The following is a 25,086-nucleotide window of genomic DNA, read 5'->3' on the forward strand; positions in this document are numbered from 1 at the left end:
CAGCAACCACATGATGGCTCACAACCATCCATAATGAGATCTGATGTCCTCTTATGGTGTGTCTGAAGACAGCTACAGTGTACTCATATAACAATAAATAAATCTTTTTTTTAAAAAAAGAATTCATTGGAAAAAGAGTCATTGCAGATATAATTAAATTAAGACCTTGAGATAGTAACATCCTGTATTACACAAGTATACCAGAAATCTGATAACCAGTATCCTTATCAGAGATAGACTTAGATGCAAAGTGTGGATCTCATCTGAGGAAGGAAGCAGAAATAGAAGTCATCCAGTGACAAGCCTTACCTGAGATCTCCAGAAGCTAAAAGAGAAATTATTTTTAAAGAACCCACCCTTGGGGCCATGGATATAGCTCAGTTGATTGAGTACTTGCCTAGCACACAAAGCTCTGGGTTCAAGTCCCAGCATCCCATTACTGGGCATGGAAGCACATCCCTGTAATGTCAGAGCTCAGTAGGCAGAGCTAGAAGAGTTCAAGGTCATCACCTGAAGCACAGCAAGTCAGAGGCCAGGTTATCAAAATTAAAGAGGTGAGCCTCTCCTCTGAACACTCAGGACGGTGAGACTGGAGGAACTCAAGTTCCAGATCAACCTGAGCTCTACAGAAAGAACCAAGATCTGGGAGTATAGCTCAGTGGTAGATCTTTGAGCTTCAACTCCAGTACCACACAGAAAAAGAAAGGAAAGATGGGAGAAAATAATCCTCCCTTGGGAATGGAGCTGTAGCAAAGCACTGAGTGTGAGCCCTAGTTGTGTGGGGGTAGGGCTAGGGTGGGAAAGCATTTGGACACACCCCAAACAGAAAAAAAACCCAAAACATCATTTCCATTGTTTTGAGCCTCACATTATGGTGATAAACTATGACAGTCTCCTGCTCTGCCTGCCCTTTGTCATAAGCCCTCTTTGGGGGTGGCCTCAAAGCTTGCTCCTTTAGGCTCCTGTGCCTAGCAGTGGCTGCCAGAGCCATGTTACTAAAACACACGACCTTGTATTATTCTTGTCTGAAGCCTGTACTTCTGTTCCAAGTGACAGAAAACCTAACCCAAACTGGCTTGAACAAAAAGGAATTTATTGGCTCGTGAAACTAAAAGGGCCAGGGGCTAGAGCTGCCTTCATCTTGGCTGGATCTGGGGCTCAAACGATGTCACTGGGGCTCCTTTTGCTCCGTTGCGCAGCCTTCTGCTGTGCTGGCTTTGGTCTCAGAATCCCCATGGTCTTGAGATTGTGACAGCAGCCCCAAAGCCTAAATCCTGTCAGATTAGAGACCCGCAGAAAGGATTAAAGACCTCTCCCAGGTCCTCAAGCCCAAACCCTGGATCAGCTCCCATTGGGTGGAATTACCATCCCTTCTCCAATCACTGTAGCCACTGGAGTGGGATGCACTGATTGGCTTAGGTCGCATGTTCCCTCCCATATCATGGAGGACTTGCCTCTACCAAAAGCACGTGGACTGAGAGGGAGGAAGGGAGGAAATCTTGATACAAAAAGTCATGCTTTTACTTTTAGGTATAAGAAACACACTGGAAGCAATACTAAAAATAATAAAGTTTAAAAACAATCAACTGTGTTTCCCCTATCCCCTGTGTTCTCCGATGTTCTTTGGTGGCCCCTGACAAAAGGATCAAGATACAAGTGCCCCATCTCTACTCAACCGCCACTCCAACTCTGCTCGGCTTCCTACGCTGTGTCTACCTTCGCCCACATAGGTTCTTTTTGCCTCTCCTTCCCTTTCCCCTTATCTAATTTTGATTTCTTCTAGATTTGCTCAACAGGAGTATTCATCTCCATGCTAGGCCTCAAAACATCCTGACATTCATCTATTATGACCCTTTCTTGTTGGATTGAACTGGCTGTTAAGGACCAATTTTCTCTGCTGAATCATATACCCCATCAAAGCATGAATTCACTTAAATTTATTTAACAAACATATAAAGCCTATTCCAAAAGCTGAACACCATTCTGAACCTTTGCAAACATGAACTCTTTTAAGCTGGACATGGTGACATATGCCTGTTACCCTGTCTATATTCAGAAGAACTAAAAAATACTGTGAGTATGAGGCCAGACTGAGCTACATAGCAAGGTCCTATAGATAGATAGACAATAGACAGACAGACAGACAGACAGACAGACGATAGATAGATTCTTATGGTAAGCATATGCAGTCAGTTCTATTATTAAATGTGACTTAAAGATGTGAAAACTAGGGCACAGAGGCATTAGAGCTAATTCATCGGTGTATTTCCTATGTAAAGCTCAAGGCTAAGCACAAGTTGGATATATTTTAAAAACAAAACATATCTCAGGGCTTGGGGTACGGCACAATGGTAGACCATTGCCCAGCATATACAAGGCCCTTGGTTTGATCCCAGCACCCACACAGATCCAAAAAATGTTAATGTTTTTCAGGTTGCCTCTCCTGTCTGTTTCCAGTCTCAGAGGAGGTGTCTACATCTTTAGAGTTTCCCACTTCCCAAGGTAACTCAACTTCTGTAGCCTGAAGAAAGGGTATGGCCAAGGCAGCATAGGGAGCTTACAATGCAAGCTGGCCTCTTGCTGGTTCTGCTGTTATATCCACATTCCCTGAGGAAGGGCCTCAATATAGACCTCACAGACTGAGGTCTTCCACTCAGGGATCCTTATCATGCTCCCTGCGGTCTCATCCCCACAGTCAGTTGCCTGCCTGGACTCCTGAGGATTCTGGGGTTCTGAGACTTTCTGAACTCTATCTCCATTTGCCTCCATTTATGCAGAGCCACCTGCTTCTCTCCTCCCCCCCCCCCTCAGGGAGTAGAGAGGATGCCTCAGTTTCCCTTCCTTCTCATGGTCCTTTCTATTTCCATTTCTTTCTTTCTCCTAGGTTCTATCTGCCTGGCCTTCTCGACTACATCCCCTGGGGTGTGTCTTTCTGTTTGTGTCCTTGGCAGAGCTGTTGTCTGACTGTCTTCCAGCCCATCTTGCTCTTTTCATGGTTACCTGGTATGTCCAGGAATGAGCATGGGATTTCTGGCTGCCTTAACAGAATGAGAGAACCGTTTTGTGGCAGGGCAGCTTCTGAGCCCTTCCACCCATGACATCCATCCTGAGAGCTACCACCAGCTTCAGTTGCTCCTTAGAGCCCCTTTGCCCAACCCAGGGGGCAAGAATCCTTAGGGCCACATGGGCAGGGTGTCTGACTACTGCCCCAAGGACCAGGTCTCTGTAGCTTCTCTTAATGAACCAGCCTTCGGTGACACATTCATTATTCCTGTTCAGTCGCTTCGAGTCAAAACTGATTAGTTACACTTACCGTCGAAAGATGTAATGATTTTATTGTTTATCTTCAATTTATTTTGATTAACATCTCCGTTCTTTTCATTGCAAGTGCAATTAGGTGCAATCTAACAGCGACTACTTTAATTTTGTTGAAATTAAGATGAATAAGTGATGGCTTATGGTGCTTTGTTTAACAAATAAATCATAGTTAAGAGGAGTGTATTAGTAATAAATGAGGGGGGGGGGAGACAGCTTAATTAAAATTCACGGAGCCAGCCTCTTGATGAACGTCCAAAAACCAAATCTGGATCCCAAAATCAGAAGAAGCTGAGGGTTAGAAAGACCCTTGCTGCCTGTGGACGTGAGGATCAGAAGATGACAGCTGGACTGATCCTGGTTTTGAAGCTGCAGCTGAGAGAAAAGCATGCAGAATATTATGGTCCTCCTAAGAAGGTCCCACTTTGTTACTAGGAGAAACTAGGAAGAAGCAGATGTGGGGCGGGGGGAGGGGGAAGAGTCCTTATCACCCACTAAGAAACCAAGGACAGTCCACACCCTGATTCTCTTCTGGAGACCACCATAAGCAGGGGACAGGTCCCCGCCCCCATCTGTGTGTAAGGGGAGGGCCAGGTCACCCAACCTGGGGAGTCCCTCCAAAGCCCAGACCCCAGGGCAAGTGAGCTCTCCTCCCCGCTGGGCTGAGAGGGACTTCCCCATCTCTTGATTTGGAAACAAAGTGCAGAAAGTCAGCCCTGGAAAGTTTCCCCGTGTGAAGTTTAAAAGCGCCTGTGCCGGAGAGGCCGGCTTTGAAGCAGCTCGCGGGCCCCTCGGCAGGCTCCTGCGAGTCAGAGGGCCGGCCTTGCCTCAGATCCGCCGAGCCTGCCTCCGCAGGGCTGGGAAATGGGAATTGTTTTTAAGTTGAAAAATTACTTGCTAAAGGAGCTAACTCCTTTACCACCGCCCTTCTTTTGTTCTCAGCTGTCTCCTTCTTCGCTCTGCCTTCTCTTTCTTTGCTTCTTCCTTTTAGCGGAAAAGAACCAGCAGGCCCGAGTTCAAACCCTAGAACAGGCCGTGTGACTCTGGGCCAGGGGGGTTCACCTTTCTGGACCCTAGCCGTTTATCAGAAAAGGGATGGTAACCGTGCCCAAGAGGCAGGGACGCCTTGAAGGCTAGCGGGTTACTGCAGGAAAAGTGCCTGACACCTACTTACCTGGCACAGAAGAAGAGCTCCAGAACTCTCTATAGACCTTTCTGCCTGCTGCTGGTTATTTCTCCACAGGTCTCCTCCTCCACGGCTCATTTGAGTCCTGCTTTCTTTTCAACGCTCTCATTGGAAGCTTTATTTTGTTTCCATCCTTCCAGTAAGTGTTACTGTGTCTACCTTGCACCCTGGATACCGAGTAAGTAAATCAATTCTCAAGACAGGATTACCCTCAGAGAACTTCCAGTCTCAAGCATTCTGTGAGACTTCCTCATGGATGTCCTGTGTACCAAAGTGTCTAGTAGGAACAATGGTCAACACAGCAGAGGATCCCTGGCCACTGATACAGCTCCTATGTGCCTGACTTGATGACACAGAGAACTAACCCTGAATATGTGCTCTTAGGACGGTCACTTGGGTAGAGAAAAAGATGACACCTTGAGATAGACAGTGCTTGAGGTAGGCTGGTGGAGAACGAGAAAGACTAAAGGCAAAAGGCTTCGACCTGGCTTCTTCCAGGTCAGAAACATGAAACCAAGACTGAACTGGTAGATTAATATGAGCAGTTCCCACCACTGAGGTCCAGAGTCCTACAGATGCATAGGGCCCGCCCCCTCAGTCTGGACCACTTCTTCAGCCCCATTCTCCTAGGCACTGAAGGCATTCTGACCTTGGGGAGTCTGTCTCTACGCATTCCACAGCTTTCGCCCATTCCTTTAGTACTCCTTTCTAGCTGACTGCATCCTCGTCTCCCCCTCAGGTTTCTGCTTTTATGACCACACCTTGAGAAAGTCCTTCCTGATCCCATCCCCCTTCCAAACCACTTTCCCACCACACTCATCTGCGATCACGCTATGGATCCCTGCATACCAGCCTGTCTCCCCAACTAGAAGCCAGGGCATAAAGCAGAAACCATACCTGACTGTGAGTTGCCATCTCTTCCACAGAACCTGAATAAAAGCTAGGGCAGAGTGGAAACCTCCATAGACTGGCACATTAGACAAACCATAAATAATCTAACTCTCAACTCTAAAAGGAAAACTAGTAATTGTTTCTATTTCGTAGACTCAGGAAGCAAGCTTGGAGTGGTGTTACCTGCCCACATAAGTGATCTTGAACTCACTTCTGTTTGACTCTGAAGACTCCATCTAGGAAACACCTCTTGGTGCTTAAAAGCCAATCATGAGGCCTGGTAAGGAAAAGCCAGTAGGTGACAGCCTGGGATATCAGACCCAGCTCTGGACTGTGCCCAACCAAAATCTGGAGTAGGCGTTAAGAAACCACAGCCACGATTCAGGAGAGGCTTCGGAGACCCCAGAAGAACTCACCCTTGACACTTCCTGCTAAATTGGTCTCAGGGTGCCCTAGTCGCCAAGCAGCTGCCACCGAGGCTGCTGCATTTGCAAATGTGTGAGGTTCAGAAGGAGATTCAGAGCCACTGGCACATCCTCCTTTCATACTCTGCTTCACAACCTTCCTTATTTATTAGCGTGTATTAAAGATAATGAAACTGCAACGGGGTAGGGGTGTGTGTGTGTGTGTGTGTGTGTGTGTGTGTGTGTGTGTGTGACTTGTCCGAAGTCCCAGGGCAGAGAAACGACTTGAGTTGGATTCTGGGGACCTCTGCTCCAAACAGGAACAGGAAAGAACAACCAATCTTTCTGAGCAGAGGGAAAAGGGGGTAGTGAGTGGCAGGGGGCCGACGGGGGCGAGGGGGGCGAGTAGAAATGAGAGGGAGGGAGAAAATGGTGAGAATGGGCGAGCAGCGAGGGGTAAGAGAGGCAGCCCCACCTTGGGAAAGAGAGATGAGCTGGAGACGCAGGGAGGGATCGGGGAAGACAGCAGACAAGAAGATCGACAGACACCGGGGATGGAGGGAGACGGAGGGAGGCGGGCCGAGCCAAACGGGGAGCGGAGCGGGCGAAGCCAGTGACGGGGCGGGAGCGGGGGCGGGGGGGGGGCGGTGGCGGCGAGGAGCCCAACGGGCGCGGGACGGCGGCGGGCGGGCCGCCCAGGCCAGGACGCTGCGGCGCGGTCGCCTCCTCCCGGCGCTCCCGCCGGCCCGGCTGCCCCCGCCCGCGCCCGCAGCCTAATGACCGCGGCCGGCCCTCGCCCACTGGAGACTGCCGTCAGCTGGCAGCTCGGGGCTCACGGGGACCGCACGCAGCAGTCAGGGTGGCAACTCCCGGGACTCCGCGGACCCTGATTGATTTGTCAGCCCAGGCAAGCCAGCAGCCACTCCGATCGCTGCGCTGCCCGGGCTCCCGGGCCGGCCCCTCAGGCTGGAGCGCCCTACTGGCCCCAGGAGGGAGCCCCTGGTCCCCCGACCCGCGCCCCGGCGCCCCTCCCCGGCCCCCTGCGGGCATCGCCAGGCCCCGGGGCTGCCCACCGCCCCGTCCCCTCCTCAGGGCACCGTGCCAGCCCCTCCAGCGTTCACCCTGCTGCTGCCCCCCAGTCCCGCACCGCTGCCCCCTGCGCCCCGGCCCTGGCCCGGGGCCGCCCGCAGAGCCGGCCACACCCGCTGCCGAGGGCTCACCAAGGTAAGGGGCGCCGGGACTGGGAGGGCTGCGCGTAGGGCACCAGGCTGGGCCACCGCGGGCACCCGCAGGTCATCACTGAAGCTGCGGCTGCCACCCAGCCCGGAACTTGCAAGGGCCCGTCAGGGATAAGAGGTGAATTGTGTATTGAGACCCTAGAAGGAACTGGGTGATAGTTACCAGTCTTCCAGTCCTGGGAGTGGAGGATCTGGCTTTCGGGTACGGAGCTCTAGTATCCATCTCTTTAAGGAATTCTCTCTCACTATCTTTTCTCAGTCTCTGAAGTCACCATTTCCTGATGTCTCTTTACAGGAATCATCCCATTTCGTCTCCTTTTCCTAAACAAGAAATAGGTCTCTCTCCCTCTTCCCAAACAAGCCTATTTTCTCTTTTGCCCAATTTAGAAGAGGTCGTTACCTCTTTCTCACTCCTCAATTTACAAAGATTTTTTTCTCTCTACCCACAATTTACAACCATCGCAGTCCGTAGCACCATCCCATTGAAGGCTAGACGCGCCTTTCTGTTGCCCCTTTGCCCCACTTAATTAGATGTGTAGTTCTTTAACTCAGGGCAGGGGACCTGGTGTTTTTCTGGTGTAGAGGCAACACAGAGACACTTTTCACTCAAAGCTGGGTACCACAAATCCATCTCTGCCAGAACGAAGACAGCTGCCCAGTCCCAGTCAGGTGCATGAGTATTTGTTTCCAAGGGGCAAGAAGGAAAGACCCTACCCTCAAACAAAGAATTAAGGCCAAGGGAGACTATTTTAACATCTTCCATGGTAGAAGACTCTCAACCTCTGGACAGGGGGCCACATCTCGCTTCCCTCCTGAACCTCCTTAACTTTAAAGTACTTTAATGAACACACAGAGAGAAATCATTTGTTTTTCACTGCGTGGTGAGCAGTCTACAAAGAGAAATAGGAAAAGAAGGAAAAAGCCTTAACTCTGATCCCCGCAATTAGTTCCCTGGGATGAGGGGGGGCAACCCGGGAGCCTCAGTTCTTCAGACACAAAAGCATTTAGATCGCTTTAGACCGGTTAATCCTGAGTCTGGCTCGGGTCTCTTTTGTTTCCCAACTCCATTGTGGGTTTTGTGCAGTTTCTCTCTGTTCGAGTGATTGACTAGCCAATGGATGGTAATTATCCAAATGTCCCCTCTGTCCTTTGACTGACTTCTCTGTATTATGGGCAACTGTCATGCATTCTGTCATTCCATATCATATTACACGTATTATCATATGAAGTCCCCCTCTTTTAAAGGAGGGGGCCTTAGCCCAGATGCTGCTGCTTATAGAAGGAAGGGCCCCCAAATAATTTGTGTTGGGCACAGTTTGCAATACAGAACAGGGGACTCCGGAGATGGGAGGTTCTGCAGGTAATTTTTTTTCCTGGCTGGGGGTAGGGATGGTTTCTGGGGTTAAGGTTCTAAGGACTTGCACTGGGAACTTGGAATACATCTGCCAGGTGTATTCTTTGGGTCAGATCTCTAGTGTGATTTGAATGGGCCTGTGGCTTCCCTTATGGAGAAACTTAGAATCAGTTTTTTTGAGCCCTGGATATGAGAAAATTCTATATATCTGGTTCCTTTGGGGGTACCTAGATCATAGTGGCACAGGCTCAGGAAACCAGCCCTTGGGATTCTAAAATGCACTTTGTACCTGTGGTCCTTTACAGGATAAGCCCTTGGACCCTTGCCCCAGTTTGCTGCCAAGCAGATTGGGTATTGAGGAACCCAGATGTATATATGTATATATTTCAAACTACCACATACTAATGCTAAAGCTTTGAGAAGGGACCAGTTTTTTTTTTTTTTTTTTTTTTTTTTTTTTTTTTTTTTTTTTTTTTTTTTGCAATGCTTTTGCACAGTAAACTTAGTGCCCTTTGGTGCAATTGTGAGTGCCATCACTTAAGAGGAAGGCAGGATTTATAACAAGGAGGCTTTGCAGACAGAGACTCTGGGGTCCTCTGAATCTGTGGGCAGAAGTAACCCTTTCTTTTGCTAAAATGTGAAAAAAGTGTTTTATTATTGCAATGGATATGAAGTACTGCCCAGATGTACAGCCTTGCAGTTAATTACCTTGTTCTTCATCAAATATATGAGCAATAAATTCTCCAGGAAGGAGGTAGGGGTGTGTGTGTGTGTGTGTGTGTGTGTGTGTGTGTGCCTCCCCCTCTCCCTCTCTCTCTCTCTCTCTCTCTCTCTCTCTCTCTCTGTGTGTGTGTGTGTGTGTGTGTGTGTGTGTGTGTGTAAATGGATAGATAGATGAATACAGGAGAGAGAACAACTCACATTCTTTTTAAGACCACAGACAATTTTATGGGAAGCTTGATATACTGTGAAAGATGCTTTGAATTTTTCAATGATCAAATATACATGATCAAGCTGTGCATGTTAGGGTAGCGAGGTGTGCTGACGGTCAATGGCTATTGATCAGGCTGTTAAGTATTTCTGCTCAGTTTTAGAAATATAGATAGATCCCAGATGATTTAAAGAATTGGATAACTAAGATACTAGCATTTGGTTTCTTTGGCAAAGAGAAATGAATGGCTAGTCAACTGAAAACATCGCTACCATTGCTTAAGATCCATCTCAAAAGAAAGACCTTAAAAAAATAGCAATTTCATTAGCAGACATGTTCAAAAATGAAGTAAAAATATTCCAAATATCTTATTTGTAGTCTTCCCAGAGCAACCACTTTACTTGACCCAGCCTTGTTCACAGGCTCAGAGTTTACATGTCTGTCTGGCCACTCATCTGTCTGATACATAAACACACACACACACACACACACACACACACACACACACACCACAATTTTGCAACCAGTTTTGAACTATGCTGATGTACAACTGAAGAGATAAAGAGGAAACCATTTCTTGGTCCACCCTTTCTGCTTAGGAACCAAGCTAACTGGCCACATGGCTTTCCCCAATTAACTAATTTCTCATTAATCTAAAGATCTATTTAGAAAGGTGTGGAGTGGGTGGAGGATAGGGGTTTAAAGATAATCTCTAATTGGTCTGGAAAATTTAGTCCATGATACCTAGGAACACCCACCCCCCTTCCTCTTTTCATCCCCTCCTCTCTGGCTCCTTTTCCTATGTCTTTCTCTCATTTTTCCTTCTAGAAATTAAAAAGTGGACTTGAGATGAAGGAGTTGCATTTCATCAGTCACCCGGGGGATGAGGAGGAAGTGAAAATGAACTTTTAAATTTTTATTGTTATATAGCAATCTTATTTATAACCATCCAATTAGCTATTTTGTAAGAGACTCACATTCAGGAAAATCATCTCTCAGCAGATTGTGAAACTTAAGCAAACAGGCAGGATTGATAGTTGAGATTTATTTTCATACCTTAAAAAGACAGAATGTAGATTTTTAGAGTTTTTCTCTTTGCAAAACATTCTTTTTAGCTATGTACACCTCACCAGAGGAGCTCAGACATCCCTACTGACAAATCCCCCCTTGAGATGGAACCAAAATTGGCCTCTCTCTCTCTCTCTCAAAAAGAAAGTTGATCCATCCTGAAATGGATGAATCAGCTCTGATTGGGTGGACATGCCCTTTCACCTCATTGTGTCTGACCTATCACTTAATTAATCTCTCCCAGATGCAGAGCTGTTGACAATGCCAACGATAAGCAGTATTTGGAACAAAGCAGGAAGCTTTTAAAAGAACAAGCCACAGTGAGGTTCGAGGCTCTTAAAGATGTGTAAATCATCAGCTTTGGAAAGCAGAGTTTGTTAGAACATAGCTGAATGTCAGCAATGGTTCCATGTTTGCTGGGAACCTCCTGTGCCTTTCTTAAGCCACTGATGCCTATGTAGATTCATTTTCTGCCTCTCCCCTCTGTGCTCCTGCCTCACTTTCTTCTGCCTGTCCCTCTTGTCTGGATTCAGACTAGTTTCCTGAAAATTGTCCTTTGCTTCTTAGCCTTGTTTTGGGCTCTTCAGATCCTTTTTATACCATTAGAGCTATCAAGGTGGTCAGCTTCAGAGGCTTTGAGTGGCAAAATATTGACCGCATTGGCTAGTACCTATGAACATTTGTGCTGGAAGCACCTTGGTGACATGCAGAGGATAGTACATTAATTAAACAACCTGATAATTGCTGTTTAAGTTAATATATAGAGAAAATAAAATGGGTTTATAAAAGATGACAATTTGAGGAATTCATAATTTTTTGCTGAAAATATTGTTCAAAAACAGGTCCCAGAAACTACTTTTACTTGTCATCAACTATTCACCCGAGCTTCAGTTAATGGTAATATATGGTCTGGGACCCTTAGCTGGGCCTGACTGATGGAAGAGCTTTGTTGAGTCTGGTGCAGGTGGCACTGTTTAATAAGCAAGGGAAGAGTGGGTAATGTACTGCTTGCACAGAGAAGTAAATGCAAAATAGATCACTCTAATTATGGCTGCCCCCAGAAATGGAGGCAAGCTGAACCAGCCAACTGATTGGGAAGTTTCAAACAGATCCAGTTGTCCAGTCCCTTTCCTCCTCCTCCTCCTCCTCCTCTTCCTCCTCCTCCTCCTCCTCCTTCTCCTCTTCCTCCTCCTTTTCCTCCTCCTCTTTCTCTCCCTTTTTTTCTTATTCACTTTTGAGGGCTGACACAGTGGTTTGAAAGTCAATTTGAAAGAGCTTGTATGACTCCAAACAAGCACAAATTAAAAACCCGAGTCTGCCAACCTATCAATGTCTGCCTTAACTGTCTAGGACTCCTTTATTGGAGGGTCAACTTCAGTGATAGTACAGGGCCATCTGAACACCTCTTCCTGCCAGAGATCCTCACAAGCTCATTGAAGACTAGTTTTCATATTTCATTGCAGTGTCAAAGATTTGTTTTTGTTTTGTTTTGTTTGAATCTCTTTATGCTTGAAAAAACTGAGTCTATAGGAAATCAAAGTGTGAATACTTAAGCAAACAGAATTTCCCATATACCTGCAAGGGCTCTAATGATTTCCATTCATGCAAAGATAATCAATGGGACATTAGTTGTTTTAATTAATGGAAGAATAAAAAAAAAATGTTGGAGGAGGGGGTGCCTAGAAGTTGGGCTTTAGCTGAAGCATCTGTGGGAAATGACTCATTTCTCACCTAAAGAGACAATGGCGACTTCCCTGGACAGCAATAAAGATTTGCTAATCAGACCCAGGGAAAAGTTGGACGGGGCTTAAAGGTCTTTTGCTAAGAGCTCTGGATGACATGGTAGTCATGTTGACTATTTTTTCTCCCAAACTCACTATTCTTGTTGGAAGATTGAACAAGTACCTGAACCCACACTAAAGAGAGGAAGTTTCTGCATTCCCAAGGAAGGTGCGATTTGAGCTGAAGCCTAGTATGATCTGTGATGGTAAAATCATGTCAAGGCTGGAGAGCACAAAGCAGCATCCTTTGGTTAGGATGACAGAAAGGATGGGGTTGAATGGGTGTGCTAGGTGTGGGATGACTTGTAACCTGCAGTAGGGTCCGTAAGTGGGTACAGTCTTTTGGCCTTTGGTAGGGGATCCCAGGAGAAATCAAAATCCCAGAATCTTGAAGCAAAACCTCTTTCTGTTCTATGGAAGTAGTTACCAAACCCACCTTCAGGCTAGTGAGCCCCAATCTATTAATGCTGGTGTATGTGAAGCTCATAAAAGATTTATTAGATAAACTTGTGTTCAAAATGGAGTTTAGGGTGTCTTGCATTCTGAGAGGGATGCCTTGGAATAAAGAAACACTGGTGGGAAAAATTTCTAGGATCAAGTACATGCAATTAGAAGAGATGTCAGCCACCTGGTGGGTTTTCTACTTCCTTTCCCATCACCACCATCCCTACTTCCTCCTACAGAAGCTTCCTGATTCTCATTTAAGCAACTAAGTTTCATATGTAGGATAATTTATTGCTCTCTTTAATCTGAAAGGCTGAAAGCAGGGGTTAGCAAAATGTCCTTTTTAAGACCAACTGTTATTCTGGACTAAGTTAAAAAGAATTGACCTTCTAGATACAAGGTATCCTTGTAGCTCACAAAATGCAAGGATTCTTGTTATAATATTCACTTTCCTTTCCATTCCAAAGCAATGTGTACCTTTTTGTGGAAATTATCTGGAGGAAGGAGGAGAATGCAATCAGTTACTGTGTATTTTGTTGCAATTGTTCTTTAAGAATAATTTGATCTGACAGATTTATATTGTTGACAATATGATTTGGGAAGGGCCCAGATACAAACTTTCCACACCCTAATCAATAATGGTAAATTGTTTTTGCTGAAGGTGAATAATCTCTGACCTAGAATTCGTATTTCTTTTACCAATTCCCTGTAATAAAATTGAACATTTTGTCACCACTTTGAGAAACACTGCCAAACACCTTAAAACACATGTCACATGCCAGCAGCCCCTCATTTCTCTCCTCCGGGAATTTCTACATCTGGAACCATAATCACAGATAAAAACCTTGACAAAATTGCATCTGAGCACATTCCTCTCCACAGCCCTTACTTTCTCATAACATTTAATACAATATTAATACCTGCTACCGAAAGGCAGGAGGGAGGAAAGGGCTGCCAACCTTCACATTTCCCGATGCATCATGTTCAAACCTGAAATTCACACTTCGTGTTTCATTTTAAGTTCAGTGCATTTAACAGGGCCCTAGAGAGAGAGAGCGTGAGCCCTGGTTAGTTCCCCAACCTTCTCAGCTGACGCCCAGGGAGGCGGGTTTTTTTTCCCCCAATTGTTCAGATCGCTGCAGGGAGAAGAGGAGGAGGAATTGGGCTCCTGTCTGCCTGCCATGGGCCAAGCTACTTCTCTGTTCTAGTGTCACAGACCTGGGGCTCCTCTTGGAAATAATGAAGGTCCCACTGACTTATATTGTCAATACTGGTGATCAGCAGATCTCTGTATGGTATGACCAAAACAATGAACAGATTTCATAGTGAAAGAGCCATGCCTGAGCACAACCTCTCTCATCAATATAAAGCAGCCTTCCCTTGCCCAAACAAGGCCAGCAAGCCTGGGGGTGGAAGACAGTCCTCATTGAAGATGCAGGGCTCCTCGACCATCTCTGTGACCCTCACTCTACCTTCTTCTGGTGCTGCCTCCTTTCCACATTCCTTTGCCTGGTGGGGGAAAAATCATTTCATTTTTCTGCTCTATAAGAAAGAAACAGGTTAGAAAGAAGGCAAAAGGACAGGAACCATTCCCCAGTGGGGGTCTCCTGGGGCACGTGGGGTAACCTGGAGACGGATTTTCAGATGCTGGTGGCTTTGTTCAGTTGATGCTCTCAAAACAGATCAGGCCTCTTCCTACTTAAAATGTAAGCAGCCAGTTTCTGAAATGAGTAACTAGCCGCAGTAACAGTAACTAGCAGCGGTAACAGTAACAGAGGAGAGAGAGAGAGAGAGAGAGAGAGAGAGAGAGAGAGAGAGAGAGAGAGAGAGAGAGAGAGAATACTTATTTATCTGAGCAAGATCCACTTTAGTAAGCAAGGAATGTAATTTGCTGAATGGTACAAGCAAACACAGAGAAGTTATGCTTTACACAGGAGACAGGGGCAATAGTGGCAGGCCACTGGCTGGCTCTGTGACTGAAGTCAACAGCTTTAAGAAAACAGTCCTTTCCGTTGTGAGGCCGGGAAGAAATGTTGGCAGAGTCTCTGTCTCCCCCACAGTTGTTGTTCAAGAGGTTTCCGGACCCCTAAACCCCAACTTCATCCTCAGAGCTCGAGGCAATCCTTTAGTAGTACCAAGCCGGGCGCCCCAGGCAGGAGAGTCTGGGGCAAAGGGTGGGGCGGTTCCCCTGTGCCGAGCCCTTCCAGGATGGCTCCCCAGTCCGAGGTTTGTTCTATCTGCCTTTCCCTCCAGGGAGACTCCAAAGGCTGTAGAAATCTGGGCGCCCGCTTGCTCGCTTGTCAAAAAGCAAACTGTCTTCACATTCTCCAAGAGTAACATCACTGCCTAGGAAGAGGAAGGAAAGAGGCAAAATAAATAAAACCAGTTAATGTTGTAGTTAACTTGCAAATCAAGTAAATCTGTTGGTGCCGTATTTGAGAAATAAACCACGAGAGCGTCACAGCAAACACACACTTCTGAACGTCTTCATTTTGATTTAATGGTATATCAGCGTCAACTATCGCTTCCTCTGCTGGTACACTCGGCCTGATGCCGCGGGAGGAGGGTGCCCATGTTTATCACCGAGTGAGATGACTAATTACACCTTGTCAATCACCGGCTATGAAGACATAAAACCAGCGCGCACAATGAAATAGTTGCCTGCAGCGTCAATTAGTTGGCGATTCCGAGGGTATTTGCGTGGCCCTGCTTTGGCCGCTCTAATAACGGGACAGAGCGCCGGGAACAGCGCGCAGATCAATCACCCTGGTTCCGCTGCGGCCGGCGCCCTCCTCCCCCTATCCCCTCCTCCAGCCTGGCCTCACTTTCTCCCTAGGCTGGGCGCTTCCTCCCTCCGCGGCCCCGGCCGGGTGGCGCCGCCTGCCCCGGGAGCCCCGGGAAGTTTGCGCGCGGCGTCTCCGCAGCCGGCAGCCGGGAGCCCAGCAGCCTTCGGGGAGCGCCAGGGCTGGTGGCCCTTTTGTTGGAGAAGGCGTGGAGGAGCGCTTTTGTTCTGAGTTAGTCACGGTGGCCGGCTGGAGGCTGCTACCTCATTATGCGGCGGGTCTGCTAGTCTGAGGGGAAGCAGATGGTAGGGAGGTAGGCAGTGGCGACAGTGGCCAGACCTGAATCCCGTTCACCTGTCACCTTCCACAAAACGCAGGGTACCGGGAACTGAGGGTGCTTTACCCCTGACAGGGAGAGAGGGTCGAGGGCATTTGTGAATATTTCAGTTACCTGTCCTAGCCTGATCCCCCCACCCCCCACCCCTTGCCTTTCTCTCCGCTGAGGCTCCTCGCACTGTGTAAATGTCACTCACGTGTCAGGATCTGTGTTTACAGTCTGTTCCTCGCCTTGCCTAGTCTCCCAGGACAGGGCAAAGCGGTTGCGCCACGTTCCCCAATGGTTAACAAACTTAGCACCCTGTGAACCCAGGGCCGGGGTGCCCAGATGCCTCCCCACGTCTGGAGATGAGCTTGAGCCTCCCATAGACACTATTGCATCCTAGCCAGATGCGAGGAATAAATAGAGAAGTGCCCCGGGTGGGGATCCCAACAGCCGGAGAGTTGAGGCCAAGGATGGATGGGGACTGCCGGTCAGAGAGGTGGGTACTGAATGGTGTGCATCTCTTTATGGGTATAATTTCCTACCCTCTGGGCAGCTTTTAACAAGAATCACCAAGGGTCCCCTCCCCAGCTCTGAAGCCAGCCCCTTGAGTCCAGCCAGCACCAAGGACATCACCCCAGGCTTCCTACAAAGTTTCCTGCCCCTTGAATAACCTCCAGATCAACACTGGTGACTCCCAGATTCAATTTTCATTTCCTACTTTCTTTGAGGAAAACAAAACAAAACAAAACAACTGTCCTAGATACCCCAATATAACGTGCTAATATATTCCTAGAGTTGATCGTGGGCACTGAAGGACTCTCTGTGTGGTTGCACATGCACGTGCCTGTCTTTAGATTGGTGGCCTTTCCCTAAAGTCAGAGCATCTTTGCACATGCAGTGTGTACACACGCATGTATACCTTGAAGAGTTTTTGCAAATACACCTGGTAGGAGCTCACAGAAGATCAAGTAGGTTCGCCTTAGCACACTAACTAGTGTTAGTGTGGGCGTTCGGATGCCTGGATGCCTCTCTGGTATGCTGTCCACCTGAATACCCCCTGTACTGTTGTGCTGGTTAGGGTTTTGCCAACAAAGATAAAATCCGTGCTGGCTGTATTTTTGCCAAAAAGGGGCGGACGTGAGCACTTTCACACATGGACACGAGCTTAGACACCATGAGTGCAACACATACTTGTGTGCAAAAAAATGTACACTATGTAAAAAGTGTGACTTCGTGCTGCCTCAACTGTGTGTCCTGTGAGATAAACTACAGAGGTCCTGGCTTCCCTTTGATTTTGCCAGGCAAGCAGACTGACATTTCAGACTTCATGTCTACCCACTGTTACATGGAAAGAAAGCAACTTTCAAAATGAACCCAGAAAAAGAGTTTCAGTAACTGACTTACCCTTTTTTGTTTCCACCCAAAATCACTTTTTTTTTTTTTTAACTTCCCGAATCCCTCCCTGTTCTACCAGACACCTGGCCATTGCCTCGGATTCAGTTAAGAGAGTCAGGGCTGGCAGTTGGGATTTGCTGGGCAGGCCATGTTATTGTTAATTCTTGTGCAACCAGGTGGCTGGGTGGATCCAGAGTGGGAGTGAGGGAGTGCTAGTGGGATGGAGTGCCCCATAGGAAAAGAATAGGCCTTTAAGTTCTGGTCTTTAAGAACTGCCAAGTATATCCCGGATTGAGAAGGTCTGAATAGGAAAAGAAAAGGAGGGAGCGATTAAGAAATTCGCTGAGTGCCTACTATGTTCTATATACATTTTCCATTCATTTCTTTCTTTCATCACACCCAAACACCAAAAGGAGGGGACCTTCTTGTTTCCCATTGAGAAAGTCAAACATTGTAAAGGAGGTTGAGTCACTTTCTCAGGATCACACTGCACGTACATGGGAGAGCTATGGACTCCTTGTTTCTTTTTCTGAGAAAGACGTGCCTCCAGACTGCAGAGCTTTGGAGAAACACGCCTGACAGTACAGTCCCTAGCTCACTTGAGAGAGGATATGCTAGCCGGCCCTCTACTCGTGGGAGTCATTGCTCTGGTGGCACTTGCGCCTGGTCCCCAGGAGGGCTGCGCCGCTGCCCGCAGCACAGCGGAGAATAGCGCCTCAGACCGAAGCCCAGCTGGGCGGGAAGCAGCCGAAGGCTCTTGAAACTGTACTCTCGGTCTGTCTTCTCTGCCCCTCCTCATCCCCAGGTTCCAGAGGCCAAGGGGGAGAATGGAGACCCCCTCAAGCATCCTTTGGCGGCGCTTTCTTAGAACAGAGGCTCCAGGAAAGGTTTAATTTTCCTTCCTGAAGAAACACAGGAAACTGTTCGCAGCTTAGAAACTCCAAACCCCGCGCTCTCCCTTCTCCCTCCCTCGCGCCTCCTCCTCCAGCCTCGCCCACCAGCTCCCACCACCTCCTCTCTCCGCTCCTCTCCTCCTCTAGCCTCTCCCCTCCCTCTGGGTCTCCCGCCTTCCCGGAGCACGCGCTGCCAAGGCCTGGGGCGCCGGGCGGCCAATGGCACGGCGGCAGGACGTGATGTCAGGCGCGGCTGTAGAAAAGGCGCGGAGGCTTGCGCTGGCGCGGACTGCGGAGCCGAGGCTGAGCTCGGCGCGCGCTTGGGTAGCGTTGCGCGCGGCTGGGCCCGCGGCCGGCGGCTCCTCCTCCCACTCTGCTCCTCCTCCTTTTTCTCCTCCTCCACCTCCTCCTCCGCCGCCTCCTCCTCTTCCTCCTCCTCCTCTTCAATTCTCCGGGTGGCTCGGCTCAGCTCGCAGGCTTCGCGGAGACCCCTACTCCAGTTTGCCTTTGGTTGGGAACACACCCCGGGGGAAAGAGACGTGCAGGCATCTGGGCCGCCGCGGGCACCTAGCTGTTCCTGGGTGAACCCCGACTGCAGCCACCGCCGCCTGGGGCAGAGTTTGCGCCCCTGATTTGCGCCCTGGGCGCCAGAGCCCAGCGAGCGATGCCTGCGGCGTGAAAGCGCCCACAGCGGGCGCCGACCTCTGCCCTGGTCTCCTGCCCCCATCTCACCCCCTACCCTTGTGACCCTGGCTTCGGCGCCGCCGCCCAGGCGCCCCGCGATGTAGCTGCCCCCACGCCTCGGCGGGAGGCGTCCTGGCCCTCGGGCGCCCGGGGCCCGGAGCCCGGCCTGGGGGCGCAGCCGAGCTCGGGCGGGGCCGGGGCCGCGGTGGCGATGCACTGGGCCGGTTAACGCCGGGAGCGCCAGGCAGCTGAGGCGAGGGGCAAGCCCTTCCTCGGGGCAGCCGCGTCCCCGGTCCCGCCGCGATGCTGTTCCACAGTCTGTCGGGCCCCGAGGTGCACGGGGTCATCGACGAGATGGACCGCAGGGTCAAGAGCGAGGCTCCGGCCATCAGCTCCGCCATCGACCGCGGCGACACGGAGACGGTAGGCGCGCGGCTGTGGAGTTGGGTCTGAGAGCTGGGACCTGGCGGGGCCAGCCAGCGCCTCTGTTCCCCGAACTTTAGGTAGAGTCCTCCGAGACGCACGGGACCAAGGCTGGGGGATCCTTGGACAGGGTGCGAGGCCTGGGGCGCCAGACTCAGGGGAAACTCGTTTGCTAGAGAGGAAGAGGGAATCAAGGTTGAAACCCAGATCTGGACAGCGAGGGTGGAGGAGAACGTTGTTCTAGAAGTGGAAGCGCGAGGCCACTCTCTTCTCCCCGCTCCCGGCGCTCCGGTCCACAGTCCTGACTCTCCACTGCTCGGCTGCTGGTTCTGGCGCCGATGCCTCGGGGAAAAGGGAGAACCGGTGGAAGCTCTAGCTGGTTTGAGTCGCTTTCAGTCTTCTGGCAGTCTGGGATTCTCTCCTTAGCTCAGTTTCAGGGCTCTGCGACATCTGGGCCAGCACTTTCCGTTGATCGTGACTCGTGTTCCTAACTGGCTAGATTTGGCCAGGCAATGGTTCGGAGTTCAGTCCCGGCCTGGCTTCTGCGGAAGGAGACTCCATTAGGTTCTCTGTACCTGGCTCTGCCGTCCCGGCCCCAAATAGCCTCCCCCGGGGCCAGCCTAGCAGGCGCTGCCTAAGCAGCGGCTGCAATGACCTTTAGAGACCGAGGAGGTGGGAAGCCTGGCCCGAGTTTCTCCCTTCTAGAGCCACAGCTCCGTGACCTCTGGGTTTCCCCTGAGCCCTTCTTTCTGGATAAACCTCTGCTGCTCAGTTTTATTAGGAAAAAAATTAGATGGGCCTGTCTTGCACACTCCTGGAAGGTCGCTCTATATCCCACTTAACCTACTAGCAAGACCCAAGCGGGAACCAGAAGTTGCTGGACCTGCCCTGGGCTGAACCTTTGGTCTAAGGATCAAGAGGCTACTGGGGCTTGGGGCCAGGAATCCTGCTGCCTCTCTGAAGAGTCGTACTTGTGGAGGGAGACTTTTAATACTCACCTTACTTTACCCACTTAGTTCTTTTCTGAGGCCCAGCACTTTTAATAAACACTTTGAGGAATTCCTTTGGAGAGCTTGGGGGAAGAGCCCCCTCTGTCCCAGTACTTAAAAGCTGCGGGGACATTCCTGGGGCAAGGGCGTGAGGGCAGGAATAGGGAGACCTCAGGCCTGAGAACAACTTAAAACTGTAAAGTGGTGCTGCTGCGGCTTGGCTCGGTGGATGCCTGGAGCTGAGCTGTGCAGCTTGGGCCTGGTAGATGGAGAAAATGGGCTGCCCAGCTAGATCGTCCTCTAGGCCGATTCAAGGATAGCCAGGGCCAGGGAAGGAGCTCAGGCCGTTTTCTTGGTGGGAGCACAGCTGTAGGCTGCCCCTAACTGAGGTGTTCTGTCTCTCTCCTTTTGTAGACCATGCCGTCCATCAGCAGTGACCGGGCAGCGTTGTGTGCTGGCTGTGGGGGCAAGATCTCTGACCGCTACTACCTGCTGGCAGTAGACAAGCAATGGCACATGCGCTGCCTCAAGTGCTGTGAATGCAAGCTCAACCTGGAGTCGGAACTCACCTGCTTCAGCAAGGATGGCAGCATCTACTGCAAAGAAGACTACTACAGGTAGATCCTACCCAGACCCCGCTGGCCTTCAGGGACCCACACCTTCCACCTCCTTTGCTTTCACTCGCAGGACAGTTTGCCCCACCAAAGACCCTTCTTCTCCAAGCCAGCACCCACCAAACTTAGTGACAACTTTCTAAATTAGCAATTCGGGGCACCCTTGGAAAGAATCATGAAGTAGAGGAACAGAAAAGCCAACGTTACCCTCCTTTCTGAGTTCAGGGTGCTTAAAAAGTCAGCTTGGATGGGTAGGTGGGTGGGGTCTTCATACTACTTTCCCTTTTGGAGTTTCTTGACTCAACCAGAAGAGACAGAAATAAGACACCCCGAAACTCTGGCAGCCTGGCTGACAAAGTGAGACCAAATTGGAGGAAGAGCTAGGATAGCTCAGCAGTTCTCCGGGCTGGGGGTGAGGCCGGTTGTAAAAGTTGGCCAGGGTTAAAGAGTGGGGGCCAAGCTCTTCTTTCTCCTACCCAGCTTTAGAGTTAGGGTCTATTTATGGATTCTCTCTGTGTGTCTCTGTCTCTATTTCTCTCTTTCCCCATCTCTGCTTCTTCCAAATTCCAGCGGTGTGTAGGATTCCCAGGTGCTGGTCTGGAGGGAAGGGGCAAAGGTTGAGGAAGGGGTAAGTGAGGGCGTTTCTCCCCATTCTAAGTAAAGTCGTTCTTAAGACTTGCTCAGATTCTGCACAAAGTAGACTCTCCTGTGGGTGTGAAGATGGCTAAGGGAACCTATTTCAGGCAGGGCCAGGCCTGGGTTAAAATCTAACTCTCTTCACACTAACCCTCTAGTGGGTCCAGGCCGTCCATCTTGAGGAGGGGACCCCACACCCCACACCCCCAATGATAGCAACAGACCTAGAGGAGGAGTATAGGGATATGGGGGGATACCCAACCATTTGTCCCCACAGCCCCTCCCTCCATGGTCCCCACAGGCGGTTCTCTGTGCAGCGCTGTGCCCGCTGCCACCTGGGCATCTCGGCCTCAGAGATGGTGATGCGTGCTCGGGACTTGGTTTATCACCTCAACTGCTTCACATGCACCACGTGTAACAAGATGCTGACGACCGGCGACCACTTCGGCATGAAGGACAGCCTGGTCTATTGCCGCTTGCACTTCGAAGCACTGCTGCAGGGCGAATACCCGGCACACTTTAACCATGCCGACGTGGCAGCGGCGGCAGCTGCAGCCGCAGCAGCTAAGAGTGCAGGATTGGGCTCAGCCGGGGCTAATCCGCTGGGTCTTCCCTACTACAACGGCGTGGGCACTGTGCAGAAGGGGAGGCCAAGAAAGCGCAAGAGTCCAGGACCCGGGGCAGATCTGGCAGCCTACAACGCCGGTGAGTGCAAGACGGTCTGAAGCCTTGGCGGCGTTGCGGGGAAGATTTCAGTGTGCTTGGTGTACTGTGGGTACTCTGGCCCCTGTCCCTATGCACCAGTGTACCTGATAGAAAGGACTTTAGCACTGTGGCCTCCAGTCGGTGCTCTTTCGGTTGAAGCGTTAGGTGAGAATGCATTAGTTCATTGGTGATCCAGGTGCAGGACCTTGTCACTGAGAAATTGTATTTTGGAGTCGCCTTCGGTTTGCCTCACCCGCTTTGCTGTACAGAAAGTGCGGGAGGTGGGGGAGGAAAGGAGGCGCCGACGCCAAACAAGCTCGGAGTGGCGGCGTGGCCTAGGGTAGGGAGACCAACAGCTCTAGGCAGTGAGGGTCCCAAGAGAAAAGGCTGGCAGTGGCCGAGAGCACCATTGGGTTTGGCTTGCAGCCCGGTTATATGAAATGTCCCCAGGGCGGCAGGCTTGGAGCTGTTACTAGCAAGGGCTATGAATCCTTCTGTCCAGCCGGATCTTCAGGCACCCGGCACCTCCAGGTCTCGGGGATTTTCCTTCCCCTCCTAGCAAGCTGCTCTCACCAAAGACACTGGAGCTGGCAGATCCTCACAGTGGGCTATGAGGGGCTCAATTCGCATTTCTTTGTCGTCCGGGGCTTTCCAGCGGACTCCCGCACCATCCTGGCTCTGAACAGTTGCGGGGGCTGGGGGGGGGTCTGAGGCCCAGAAACATCTGCCCGAAGTCTTAAGGGCCAGGAAAGGTTTAGGACTCGCCTGGCTTTAGAACTAGTTTATTTGCAGTCATTTTCTCTCTTAAGTTTGTGACAAATCCGATGCTCATTTTTTTTCTCCTTTTCCCCCTAGTCTAAATCACAAGATGGGGGCGGGGGGGGGGTTGGAAGACCAAAACAAACCAAGGCTGTAGACCGGTTGTGGCTGGGGGCAGAAATTAAGGTCTTTAGGATTTTAAATACTCTGAACTGCTTACGGAAGGGAATGTGGGCTAGTGGAGTAGGTCCTTTTTGGATCCAACGAAATAGCGGGATAGAGGATCCTGGGACCTATTAGGGAGGGGAAACATGCAACCCCTGGTTGGATAAGTGATAAAGTGGTGGTTGTTTCAGCGATTTAAAATTTGCTGAAAGGAAAGTACTACTAAAGATAACGTTCCCTAGAGCTCACTTCCTCATCACCCACTAGCCTTAAAGTAGAGTAGATTCGGTCCAGGCCCGTTTCTCCCCAAACCAAATAGCCGCTATTTATCATGTGGGTCAGTTTCCCTAAGAAAGGGGGGGGATCTGCTCCGGGGTATCTGCTGTGGGGGGAGTTGTTTGATGTTTTCCTGGACGCACCAGGTTGGCACCCGGTTTGTGACTGAGAAAAAAAAAAAAAGAATGAGAGGTTTCGGGCTTTATTTTTGATTTTTGTTGATCAGCCTTGTCCTTCCCAGGAGGCAGCGGGAAGATGTGGCTGGTAGCTGAGTTCCGGAGAGGCCCCTCTGCTACCTTATTTTTCTCTTTGGCCCCCACACTCATTCCCGTTCTTTCTGTTCTATTCTTTCCGCCTCTGTTTTCTCGGCTTGTCTGCTCCTATTGCGCGCGTGGGTCTCGGCCTTACCCCGCCTGGACTCTCAGTCCTGGGAGGAACGGCGCTCGGACCCAAGGCTGTGCGGCTCAGTTATTCGGGACTCCCGGGACTAAGTTGCTTGCCCGGCCTAGCCAGACTTCCCAAGATCTTTCTTTCGCCTCCTCCTTCGCCTCCCGGCGCCCGCAGGAGAGAAGCGGGTGCAGTGTGGGCCTTGGGGTGGCTGGGGTTGGAACGTGGGACCCAGAGAGTGAGAGTGAGGCTGTGGGATGTGTGTGCGGGCAAGTGCTCGTGGAAGGGGAAGGCGTGCTTCGGATTGCGAGGACACAGTTTGCTTGTGTAAGCCCGTATCCAGGGGCCAGACACTGGGACACTTTGCAAACTGGCGCCCGAGGGCGAGGGGACTGTCCTACGGAGGGATGTAGAGCTGGACGCTTGGTGGGAAGGGGCGTAGCGGGGGAGAGGGGGGCCCTGGGCCCCGGGCTTCTGTAAGGGTGACCCAGGCCTCAGGTCGTAGGGTCGGAAAGTTCTTCCGGGGCGGGAGCTGTGGCCTCCCGCCTCCCACGGCCCCTCTGGTCTTGGCGCGCTGCCCTCGCCCAGAGGCAGGACGCAAACCTTCCCGAAACCAGAGCGGGGCTGCAGGTCGGCTTGGGGCTCACAATCGGTGGTCGGAGCCCGCGAGGGGCCCCGGACGTGCACTTTGCGGCGCTGTTTGCGCTCCACAGTCGCAGGAGTCTCCAGCAGATCGGCTGGCCGGCTCGGCCTCCCTGAGTCCCAGCTTTGTGTGTGTGTGTGTGTGTGTGTGTGTGTGTGTGTGTGTGTGTGTGTGTGTGTATGTGTGTGCCTGGCGGCGTAATTACTGATTTGATTCCAATCCATTATTTAGACAATTGAACCTACAGTCTCGTCTTTAGTAAAATGAGGCGAAGTCAGATTTGATTACAGGTTCAGTCCCAGCGACAAGAGCTCGAAACCCGATGGGTTAATAACAGATCACGAGTAAATTATTCATGATTTTACGAGCTCTTTAGCTCCATTGAATCGGCCTAATTGAGAGGAAAAAAGGGGGGGAGAAAGCCCTGGTCCTCCCCCCCTTCTCTCAGCCCCTCGCTCCTCCCCAGAACTGATCTTGGGGAATCACCACACCGCCCCGGGCTTTAGGGGCTCGAGTGAGGGGGTCTGGGTATCGGTGCCCCTTCCACTGTTCTGGCTCCGTCAGTTCCAGCTCCAGCTCCAACCCCGGCCTTCACGCCGGCCGGCAGGGCCTTGGCCCGGCCACCTAGGGCTTCCCAGGCTCTTTCCTCCTGGCTCGACTTCCTAGCCAATAGCCGTTTGGAAAAGTCTTCTCCATAGGGTCCTTGTCTCCTTGAGCCCGGGATTAGTTCTGTCACGCGGACTCCCCACCACATATCCCCTTTATTTCCAAGACTCTCCATTCAGCTCTCCCCCCCCCCC

The 25,086-nt window shown here is 50.5% G+C and overlaps 1 protein-coding gene across 5 annotated transcripts in view; it reads left to right on the forward strand.

The window, feature by feature from the left end:
- The first annotated feature begins 6,494 nt into the window (after positions 1 to 6,494).
- The window catches only part of Lhx2 (LIM homeobox 2), a 30,517-nt gene continuing 11,925 nt past the window's right edge, over positions 6,495 to 25,086 (forward strand). Inside the window, exons 1-3 of one of the 5 annotated variants that reach the window (XM_031370105.1) lie at positions 6,495 to 7,020; positions 20,516 to 20,718; positions 21,629 to 22,056. In XM_031370105.1, coding sequence (XP_031225965.1) covers positions 20,519 to 20,718; positions 21,629 to 22,056 — 628 coding nt within the window. In that variant the 5' untranslated portion in view covers positions 6,495 to 7,020; positions 20,516 to 20,518. The other 4 variants (XM_031370104.1, XM_031370103.1, XM_031370108.1 and 1 more) reach the window with 4 other exon arrangements.

This window comes from Mastomys coucha, unplaced genomic scaffold (genome assembly GCF_008632895.1).
Source record: "Mastomys coucha isolate ucsf_1 unplaced genomic scaffold, UCSF_Mcou_1 pScaffold15, whole genome shotgun sequence".
Lineage (NCBI taxonomy): Eukaryota > Metazoa > Chordata > Mammalia > Rodentia > Muridae > Mastomys > Mastomys coucha.